This window comes from Curcuma longa, chromosome 11, assembly GCF_044706935.1.
Source record: "Curcuma longa cultivar G26 ecotype Majalengka, Jawa Barat chromosome 11, ITB_CL_G26_1.1, whole genome shotgun sequence".
In the NCBI taxonomy this organism is placed as follows: Eukaryota; Viridiplantae; Streptophyta; class Magnoliopsida; order Zingiberales; family Zingiberaceae; genus Curcuma; species Curcuma longa.
The window spans coordinates 14242031-14252266 of record NC_133871.1 but is presented as its reverse complement, the minus strand read 5'-3'; the positions used below and the strand labels follow the sequence as shown (position 1 = coordinate 14252266).

At 37.0% G+C, this 10236-nt stretch overlaps 3 protein-coding genes across 3 annotated transcripts; 2 read left to right on the top strand and 1 right to left on the bottom strand.

Moving 5' to 3' along the window:
- Positions 1 to 15: 15 nt before the first annotated feature.
- LOC141839705 (elongation factor 1-beta 2-like) lies at positions 16 to 3112 on the bottom strand. The gene is made up of 6 exons (XM_074727517.1): positions 2957 to 3112; positions 2705 to 2818; positions 1774 to 1855; positions 709 to 826; positions 499 to 612; positions 16 to 389 (listed from the first exon to the last, which is right to left on the bottom strand). The coding sequence occupies exons 1-6, from the start codon at positions 3040 to 3042 to the stop codon at positions 226 to 228; spliced, it is 678 nt and encodes a 225-aa protein (XP_074583618.1). The 5' UTR covers positions 3043 to 3112; the 3' UTR covers positions 16 to 225.
- Positions 3113 to 3317: 205 nt separating this feature from the next.
- Positions 3318 to 5866, top strand: LOC141841565 (uncharacterized). Its single transcript, XM_074729740.1, has 3 exons — positions 3318 to 3475; positions 3589 to 3757; positions 5525 to 5866. The coding sequence occupies exons 1-3, from the start codon at positions 3416 to 3418 to the stop codon at positions 5719 to 5721; spliced, it is 426 nt and encodes a 141-aa protein (XP_074585841.1). The 5' UTR covers positions 3318 to 3415; the 3' UTR covers positions 5722 to 5866.
- Positions 5867 to 6471: 605 nt separating this feature from the next.
- LOC141837766 (pentatricopeptide repeat-containing protein At1g01970) lies at positions 6472 to 10149 on the top strand. The gene is given in 5 exon segments (XM_074725139.1): positions 6472 to 6661; positions 6767 to 6825; positions 7667 to 7943; positions 7945 to 8358; positions 9033 to 10149. Coding segments are annotated over 3 exon segments (1347 nt in total). The 5' UTR covers positions 6472 to 6661; positions 6767 to 6825; positions 7667 to 7892; the 3' UTR covers positions 9915 to 10149.
- Positions 10150 to 10236: the final 87 nt, after the last annotated feature.

Genomic DNA, 10236 nt, shown 5'->3' with positions numbered 1-10236 from the left:
CTAAAAAAATATAAATTCAAGTAACATAAACGAGCCTAAATTAAATACCTCAAACGTAATGGAAAGCAGGACTCAAATCCATCCTTCTCGGTCGCTTAGATGAGAGGGAAACTAAATTAAATGTAGTTGAAGGCGGGTAAAATCTTATAAATGACGATACATTAAATACCTCAAATATAAAACATGAAGTTCTAGATTCGAGTTCTATGCCAGAGCAAACTGCTATTAAATCTTGTTGAAGGCAACGATATCACAACTTTGGATGTACTCATTGCGTGGCTCTTCAGTGAGATACTCTTCAATGAGATTGTCAACGGAAACAAGATCATCTACAATAGTCATCATGATCTGCAGCTTCTTAATACCATAACCCACAGGAACAAGCTTAGCTGCAAGAAAGAGAAAAGAAAAGGATGAATACAAAGGAAAAGCATAGTTTTAGATAAGGATTTTAACCCACAAAAAAAAAATATCCAAATAGACAACAATGATGCTTACATGCTCCCCATAAGAGGCCTGGCATCTCTACGCTTCGGACAGCTTCCTCCAACTTCTTCATGTCGGTCTCATCATCCCAAGGTTTGACATCCAAAAGAACAGATGACTTTCCACCTGAAAAGGAAGCAACGTACCTTATATTTCAGTGAACATTCATTAAGAAACATAAAATTAATTGAACAAAATAAGAAATGTAAAGAAAAGGCTTACTTTCTTTCTTCTTGGAAGAGGCTTTAACAGCCGCCTCACGCTCCTCTGCTGCTTTCTTGTCTTCCTCTGTCTCATCACCAAAGAGATCTAGATCATCATCATCACCATCTGCAGCCTCCTGAAATGCGGAAGGATTAACATGAATACTAAAACACAATCATATTCATGAAGGTGAGACAAGGATTTAAACATGAACTCATCAAGATTCACATATAAATTCTCAATGCGGAAACGCATCATGCTTCTTAGTTATGGGAACAAAAAGTTAACTTCCAAAGAACAAGAGACAATGCTCCTACAAAACTCTCTCACTGCAACTTTTACTAATGTACTGGGATAGTCAGTTCTGAAGGCAACAGATGGAGAAAATTGATCAAACAAAAATACTATTTACTTGTACTAGATGGATATTTAAGAGGATTTGTGATAAAGAAACGAAACAATATACAAAATAGAGGTAGTGAAAGGTCTAAAAAGTCATAATATCATAACAAACATATAAGATAAATGAAATTATCAATTTCTTCGAGATTTTCTCCAAATAATATTTCACCTTACATTTCATAGACCAGGAAAACAGCAGTTTCAAAACTCATGGTAAAAGTTGAACAGGGAACCATTTCCTAAGTTAGCATGGCACGAATAGATAAAGAAGAAAAAAAATGAAGTATGGAATAACTGGTAACATGTCGATAGAGCACTATAATCCATACATGACAAAGAACTACTGCTATAAAAAAAATGCCTTTGTATCATTTCCAATGGACTTGTATCACAAAATTACTTTTAAAGAGGACAAACCCACTGGTGAAGATATGTTGATACTACAAAGACTGACATCAATGAACAGTTAATTTGATGTGTATACCCTAGTAAACAAACCCAGAAAGCATGGTATCTAAATTTAGCTTGGGCCAGGTCCTTCTGAAAAGGGCCAACAGCTAGCTGGGTGGGTTTTCTTAAATTAATTGGTAGTATTACTGCAGGTAAATGGTTGGAATAGTTAAATTTAATAATGATCTATGTTGGTTGCCCAGTTCTAAGACAGGACTAGAAATAGCATACCTTTGAGACTTCAGCAGAAGGTGCAGTAGCTGAGACTGCAGCCTGACTTCCAATTTTAACTCCATAAGCTTCACCAGGAAATCTGGAAAGAAATGGTCATTAGCACACCGCTAACAAGTGGTTAAGATGAAAATAAGACAAAAAATTGAGATCCTTGGAAGACTACGGTTGCCACCTTGATCAAATTCATCTATCAGAAGGATGCCTATATAGCCATGATGATAATTATAAAGTTGTCTGATTTAGATCTTAATGTGCCTGTCTACACTATCGACAACAACTCAATTACAACAGCTACTCATGCCAAAAATTTCCTCAAATCTATAGCAGTCTCTTTATGGAACTCAATTCTCCAGTCAAACTCATAAACAAGCTTCATCATTTTCAATCATATTCTAATTGAGAACGTGTAACATAGTTAAATACATAAATCATTCTGAAGTAATTATAAAAAAAACAAACACATTTGTGCAAGCATAAGGTAATTTAGGAGATCAATATAGTAAATCCAGCTTAACTATTTTATGGCATCCTGAATTGATCAATGAGACAAGTTGATGGCTAAAGCCTAAAGGACACATGCTGCAGATCTAATCTCCTAAAGCATAACAAAGCATAACTCCAGAATTGTTTAACAAAGGACGGAGTGCAGCGACTAGCATAGACCAAAAGACTTTAAAAATGAAAAAGGGTTAATTCAAACTCATAGAAAATTTAAACAAATTGAACTATAATAAGCAAATATTGGAGAACACAATTCTTTATTTTAAAGAACATATGTAGACAAAATTTGACAAACCAAAATTCACAAATAGAATATACATTCGTACCTCCAAATTTATAGCAGAACGAAAACGAAAAGGAGAAAAATGAAGAAGATCAAGTCAGCAATTCACACAATTAAGTTCACAACGGCTCCGATCCAACAAACCTTGGCGCAAGAACTCCAGAAACGCTCGTATACCAACGGCATAGGTTGGGAAACCCCCCTCCAGGCTTTGCGACGGCAGCAAACACTTTAACGTCATCTTTGCTGATTTGATCCCTGAATTAAAAACAACAAAGAAATACCAAAAAAATAAATTCTTTTTCGCTTCTTTATCTACTAACAGAGGGCGTCACTATTATAAGCACCAAAGAAAAAAAAAGTATTATAGAACTGAAAATTTGATCGGGAATTGACCCGGAGACATAGTTTTTCCCAGAGAGGAATTCCTCGAGGGTTTTGAGACCAGTTTCTGTGTGCAGATCTGTAAAGGAGATCGCCATCGCAACACCACTGGAGCAGCCGCACAAACCCTAACAACGAAACTGTCGGGGCAAGTGGAGCGGAACGGTATTTATAGCGAATTCCTAGAAGATTTACACATTCTCTATGCGGGACGTCTTGGGTCGACCCAGCCAGATAATGGCAGTCACTCGAGTCAATCTCATTTTTCTCACCCACACTTTAACTATATATATTTTTATCTAATATAAAATATTACATTTTATCTTCTATAATTTATAAAATTTTAAATAAAAAAAACCCGTTTACAGACCCTTGCCCTTCTCGTGTTCGGGACGATCTCCACCGCCGATTCATCACCGCGACGCCGGCCAGCTTCTTCGCCTCGTTAGTCTGGTATCCGGTACTATTTCCATGGCGGCGATCTATAGCCTCTTCATAATCAACAAATCCGGAGGTCTCATCTTCTATAAGGTCGGTGGGTGGGAGCCCTAGATCCATCAGGATCCGCCCTTCTTTTTTGATTTGAGTCGTATGCTCATTCTTGTTCATTATTGAACTCGCTGTTGGTCCGTTTCTTCCGATAGGATTACGGATCGGCGGGGCGGATGGACACGAACGATAGCTTGCGGCTGGCGAGCTTGTGGCACTCGATGCACGCCATCTCGCAGCAACTGTCGCCCACCACAGGTTGCTCCGGCATTGAGCTTCTGCATGCCGATACCTTCGATCTACACTGCTTTCAGTCCCTCACTGGTACTAACGCTCGTCAGATCCGTCAAATTTACCTGCTAATTATTCCTACTTCCATTTTATGGTCCCTTTCTTGTTGCATTTTGCGTTCATTTCTGTAAAACATTTGCTACTGCCTATGTAATATGTGATATCTTTTTGGTATAACTATATGTATGTTAAAATTGCTATAGATACTTTTTCTATTGGATCTGTGTGTTTGTCTGTACGGAAATGTTATTTATCTTTTTCAAACACTGAAGGGCAAAGCCTCCTAATATTAAGGTTCTGTAAGAGAATTTTACACCAGGATAATGATGGTTACCGAGTAAAACAGCACAAAAAAGATCAGAAAACGTGCTCAAAAGAATTCCTTGAACTTGTTCGTTTGAGATAATGATGATGGCATCTTGAGTCATTTTATCATCTCAAGTTAAGGAAATATCAAAGAGAAACATCTGGTTAGTTTCATCTTTGAACAGATTGATGAATATATTAGGTACCTTGAATGAACAGAAGATTGTCTTAGGTACCCTTTAAAAACGATTCAATTTCTTATCTAATAGTGATCACCACAGAAACAAAAAATTTGCGTTTCCTTTACAGTTGTCTTTAGAAACTACATTAACATTATATGATTGTTACATGGATATATTCTTTTCCTTTTGCTGATCTATGGACAAAATAGTGGATCAAACTTAGTGCTTGTAAATGTTTCTGTGTAGATCACAGCAAGATTTTCTGCCTTTTCTCATACAACTAATCATAATTATTTCACTTTCTCCATTCAGTATATCTGTGTATAGATATTTCCTAACTACTTTAAATAATATTCCTGCACTCTTTGCTTACTCAAAAATACTACTTTTAAGGAGTAACTAGGTGCAACTTCAGGAGATGTTAAAAAGAGAACAAATACATCAAGAGGATACAAACTTGTTCATGAATTTATTCTATAGTTGGATAAATGGAATTGGTTAAGTTCAAGTGGTGAGGATAGATCGAGATCTAAGAATATGTAACGTAATTAAACTTAATAAAAAGATTTGGATCTAAGAAGCTATATCTTTTACATAGAGTTCAATGGTAGATAAAATCTATGTAGCCAAACTATATATTGGGCTCATGCATTGTTGCAGTAATATTCCTGCTCAATTAGAGTTACAGCTAAATAGTCATTAATTTGAGCATTACAGATACTGTTATTGGTAAGAATAGATCTGACTCTTAATGTCTTTGTATTTACCGTGATAACTTTTTCAAATTCACGTAGTCGTGAAATTGACTCAAGCTATCTAAGTCAAGATTGATTTCTTCCTGACTGACTTTGGTACCATATTACTTTAGTTATACGATACAGGGAAAATGGTCATAAAAATATGGATACAGTTGGAAATTGCTTGGTTTATGTGCATATAGTAAAATTGTCCAATTCTTGGCCAACAAGTTGACACAAACAGGTGAAGTTGAATTTCAAGAAATAGTGAAACATGAGAACAACTCAGATGCAAATAAAGAGATTTGAATATGGAAACCACACTGGAAAATGTGAGGACTGTATTGAAATTGTGGAAGATGGAGATTGGGCTAGTTACAAGCCACCACATAATTAGTAACATAAATTGGCAAATGTATGTAAATAAGAGGAAATCCTTACTATACATCTGTACATGCAGTGTGAACACCAATAAGAGAGTATATGCAGATGGAGATTTATATAAAAGATCTTGTGCAAGTTCTTTGTTTGAGAATGTATTCGTCTAATTGATTTATCTTTAAAATGAATCACAGGAACAAAGTTCTTTGTTGTTTGTGAGCCTGGCACGCTGCACATGGAAGCTTTGCTGAAAGTGATCTATGAGTTGTACACAGATTATGTGCTGAAGAACCCTTTCTATGAGATGGAGATGCCGATACGGTGTGAGCTTTTTGACCTCAACCTTTCTCAAGCGATCCAAAAAGACCGTGTTGCATTCTTAGGGAGATAAATGACTGGGATGTTTGCAATTTTCTTTTGTGGATTGTAATCGCAAGAAGTTTAGTTGCGTGCGATAAGTTTCTCTTTACTTGCGTGTAATAAGATTTTAATCGCAATGTTGAAAACATATCTTGATCTGTCTTCAATAACTTGCGTTTTAAAAAGTCGAGATAAGTTGACATTACAGACCATTTCATATTGGACCTATAACGTTGAAAAAGGACATTCAGATTATCACCTAGGCACTCTACAGTTCGATCCCCAGTTACGACGTATTTGTAGAAATTTTTTTTTCAAATGAGGATCGCAATTAAAGGATGTTGGACATCTGAGTTGACCGCTGTGTGCGCTTTATCCCGGTGGGAAATTTTTGTGATCGGTCATCTCCAGGGATTGAGTCAATGCGATTAACTGCGATTATCATTTTTTTTTATAACGTTGAAAAATGTCCATACTGATTTTCTATGTTTTAAAATGTCAAAATTAGGTCCTTTCATTATTTTTTTTGTTTTAAATGCACTAAATTAGTCCACCAAACTTTTAAAATTATTCAAACAAGTTGGCACATTTAATATATTTATCTAGTTCTTTGCTTTTAGTTGCTCCCTGAGAATGCAAAAGGCTTGAACGAGTAAAGTGTGACTATTTTGAAGGGCTAATTTTGTATATCGAGAAGTTTTAGGACTTATCTATATAATGTGACAAACATATCCTGCCCTATTTCCGGTTATCAGAGGAGCGGTTCTTTCCGTCCCTCTGCTGCCCGTCGTCCTCCACCCTAACTCCGGCCACCGACCCCTTTGGTATCCTTGGATACTCCGGCAGCTGGGGCGTGTTGCAGCTCCTCTCCGTCCAACAGATGTCCCGGCGAAGCTGCCGACCAAGTCCCTCCCTTCTTCTCAAACCTGAGAGAGTTGAGAGACACGGGGAATAACGGCGGCGACATACGCGTGAGCGTCGACCGAGAAGAATCTGGGCATGGTAGCGCGGGCGAGGCGGTTCTTCTTTACTGTTTTTTTTCTTGGCGGCTTTGTACTAATTCCTGTGATGGCCAGTGCTGTTGTAGCCTGTTGAATGAGACTTAGAAGGCGCCAGCGTTTGCAGCTTGCTTGAGGTTTTGCAAATGACTATCCTCTATCTCAGTAACTCAAACCAAGTAGTTTGCCATTTTTCCCCAGTTAATAGCATCATGACGAACATGGAAAAGTTAAGTTCCCCATCATGGCTCTCCTCTGGTGGTTCTGTATCATCTTTCTTGCCCAATAGAGAGCCACCATACTCAATTGTTGCATCTCCAGAAAGAGAATTATTGGGCGAGTTACTTCTGTGATCCCGTTGTCTCTTCCTACTGTTTCATTTGTTCAACTTCCTCTTCCTATAAGCAAATACCCGAACATCTATTCAATCTGGAAGGAAGAATGAAAATGAAAGAGCCTATAAATATCAGCAAAACTAATATTTTTATAGGTCTATATTTGAATACGAATAATGTTTATTCTTCATTGATCAATGCTGCATTCTTATTTTCAAATCGACATGCTAGCGATTTGAGTCTTATGTTTCCCTTTGATATGTCATTTGAATTTTGAAGCTTCAATTATTTCTTTAGGATATTCTTATTCTAGTCCATTGTATAATGCTTTGTCTCAAATGATATGATTCCACTGTATCAGCATTATCTATTTTCCATTTATATTATCATGCTGAAGTTATGATGTTTTCATCAAGTTATGAATATGTTTGTTCACATGTTTCTGCATTTCTCTAGCTTCATTATTTATACAATATCCTAAAACATACATTTCATTGTGGATTGTTTAATATCATTTCTGCTAAGGTTGTGATATGAGAAATGACAATTTTTCTGATTTGTTCTTTTCAAGATAGAACTGACAATCTTTACTAGAAAAAAAAAAATGGAATTATGAGAAATAAAGAGTTTATTTTATTTGCAGGTCCAAGTATTTTAGAAGAGCGAACTGCATAGCTTGTTACTATCACAGAATTATTCATGGAGAACTAAGAGGTGCACCTTTGATGAATTTTGCTTAAACTGGTGCAGGGCTATTTCATTCATCACCTGACTAGTATAATTCTACCTTTTTCTACCACATAGAAGTTGTTATTGTGGAAAAAATTAAAATCTTTGTCAATTACTCAACTAAATTCCTTCCCAGCATAATGCCCTGCCTTTCTCCAATTCTGCCTTCTAATATCTATCTTCCAAGTTTCAGAACTACTCATATTCAACAACATAAAATTTTCTGAACTTCCATTTAAACATTTCTTTAATCTGGATGTCCTGGAGTATCGAAGGAAATTTCAAGTGTCAACATGTTCACTCCAATCGACATCAATTGGCCAAGATGGTGAATCTGATAACTGCTGCAAGAAAGAACCGAAGGTTAAATGGACTAACATAGGATCTAATATAACAGAAGCACAGAAAAAGGCTATTTCCCAACTTCCTTTAAAGATGTCTAACCGCTGCAAGGCCCTTTTGAAGCAGATCATCTGTTTTTCTGCTGAAACAGACAATTTATCCCTCCTCTTAGCTGCTTGGGTGAAAGCCATGAAACCTAGACGGGCTGATTGGTTGTCAGTTTTGAAAGAGATCGAAAGGATGGAGCATCATCTACTTTTTGAGGTCAGTTCTGTACCTTCCTGTTTCAGGCTATTTCACATATCATGTGTTATTTCTCCTCTCTTTTGTTTGATAATATTCGACTGAAGTTGGCATATGCTGCTGATCATTTTGATGTTTCTTACCAATGTGATGGCTTATCAACCATTTTCCTTTCATGTGGTAATGACTGGTAGCCTGTGTTCTTAGACAAGTTAAATCGATTAGAGTGGGAATGTAATGGGTAGAGGAGACTAAACTATGGATAATATAATAAATTGATTTGAATTTATTAGTGACATAGGCATATAGCCTTACAATTTGTATAGAGTTCAATTGAGGGATAAAATCTATGTAACCAACTTCAAAGAGTTGAGAGTTGCAACAAACACAACATTGATGATGAACGAGTCAAGTACATAAATAAATATTCTTATTATTTTGTTATTCCTTTAATTTTAGTTTCAAAGATATTGTATAGTCATTGTATCTGGTGTTCATTATAGTAAGTTTCTGAATTAAAATATTCCCTTTCTTGGTATCTCTCCTCTCCTGCTCCTTATCTGGTTCTCCTCTGTATCTACTTTCTAATTTTTACTGCCTCAAGATGCACTTAGGGCATGCATCTTTCATCTTAGAATTGTGTGATAAGAACTTACCATCAAGTATCTCTTAATCTGGCATATGCCTCAAGTTAGGTAATGGAATATGCACTGCTGGAAAATTCTTTTGAAGCCAACGTACGTGATTATACCAAATTGATCGGCCTATATGCAAAGCAGAATCTCTTAGAAAATGCTGAAAGATCATTTTGTGCCATGAAGCAAAGAGGGTTCCCTTATGATCAGGTCACACTTACAGTCCTTATTCACATGTACAGCAAGGCTGGACATTTCGATCATGCCAAGGAAGCATTTAAAGAGATCGAACTACTTGGTGTACCTGTTGACAAACGAGCTTATGGCTCGATGATAATGGCTTATATCAGGGCTGAAATGCTTGAGAGTGCAGAAGCTTTAATGAAAGAACTGGAGGAACAAGAAATCTATCCACGAAAAGAAGTTTACAAGGCGTTGCTTAGAGCTTATTCCGCCAAAGGCAATGCCAGTGGAGCTCAAAGGGTTTTTGACTCAATACAGTTTGCTGGAATTGTTCCTGACAGTAGGCACTGTGCTCAACTCATAAGTGCCTACTGCATTGCCGGGCAGAGTGTAAAAGCGCGCACTGTATTGGAGAACATGAGGGTTGCAGGCCTTGAACCCAATGACCGATGTATTGCCTTGATGCTAGGTGCTTATGAAAGGGAGAATGACTTGAATGCAGCACTCTCCTTTCTGATAGAACTGGAGCGCGATGGCATTCTGGTTGCTGAAGAGGCATCTCGAGTCTTGGCCAGGTGGTTTAGTAGGCTCGGAGTGGTGGGTGAGGTGCAGCAGATTTTGGGGGAGTTTGCTTCAAGAAGAGATGAAAATTGCGCATCTCTTAATGCTTCAACAACAATGAGTGGAAATGCTTCAAAAACAAATAGTATGACGTATAACAAGACTCCCATGTTACCAGTAAATGCTATTGTGTTATAGGTATCAGTCATAATAGTTGCTTTGGAATACTCTGGTTGGAAGAATTTGATACAAGGGTTCAACTATGTTATAGACGTATGTTGTCGAAATAGCTAATGTATGCTCGACTGTGGCATCCTGTTGTGACCTATCATGCACATGCCAAAGCGCTTTTGCACGAGCACTCCTAATTTGGTGTGGCTATGAATTTCTAACTGCAAGCCATTAATCCTTGAAGTTCCTATTCCGTTTTGAAGTGACTTCTTAAGCTTTGTTTCAACTTATATAAGATTCAAAACGTATTGAGTTTAGAAAAGAATTTCATGTATTAACAATTTCCTAT

Bases quoted from the DNA above. Each gene is read 5' to 3' on its own strand.
- LOC141839705 (XM_074727517.1), bottom strand. From the start codon at position 3,042: ATGGCGATCTCCTTTACAGATCTGCACACAGAAACTGGTCTCAAAACC. The intron at 1,856-2,704 runs GTTTGTTGGATC...ATTTCTTTCCAG, and splicing joins TCTGGAGTTCTTGCGCCAAG to ATTTCCTGGTGAAGCTTATG. The intron at 390-498 runs GTAAGCATCATT...TCTTTCTTGCAG, and splicing joins AGGCCTCTTATGGGGAGCAT to CTAAGCTTGTTCCTGTGGGT.
- LOC141841565 (XM_074729740.1), top strand. From the start codon at position 3,416: ATGGCGGCGATCTATAGCCTCTTCATAATCAACAAATCCGGAGGTCTC. The intron at 3,476-3,588 runs GTCGGTGGGTGG...TTCTTCCGATAG, and splicing joins GAGGTCTCATCTTCTATAAG to GATTACGGATCGGCGGGGCG. The intron at 3,758-5,524 runs GTACTAACGCTC...AATGAATCACAG, and splicing joins CTGCTTTCAGTCCCTCACTG to GAACAAAGTTCTTTGTTGTT.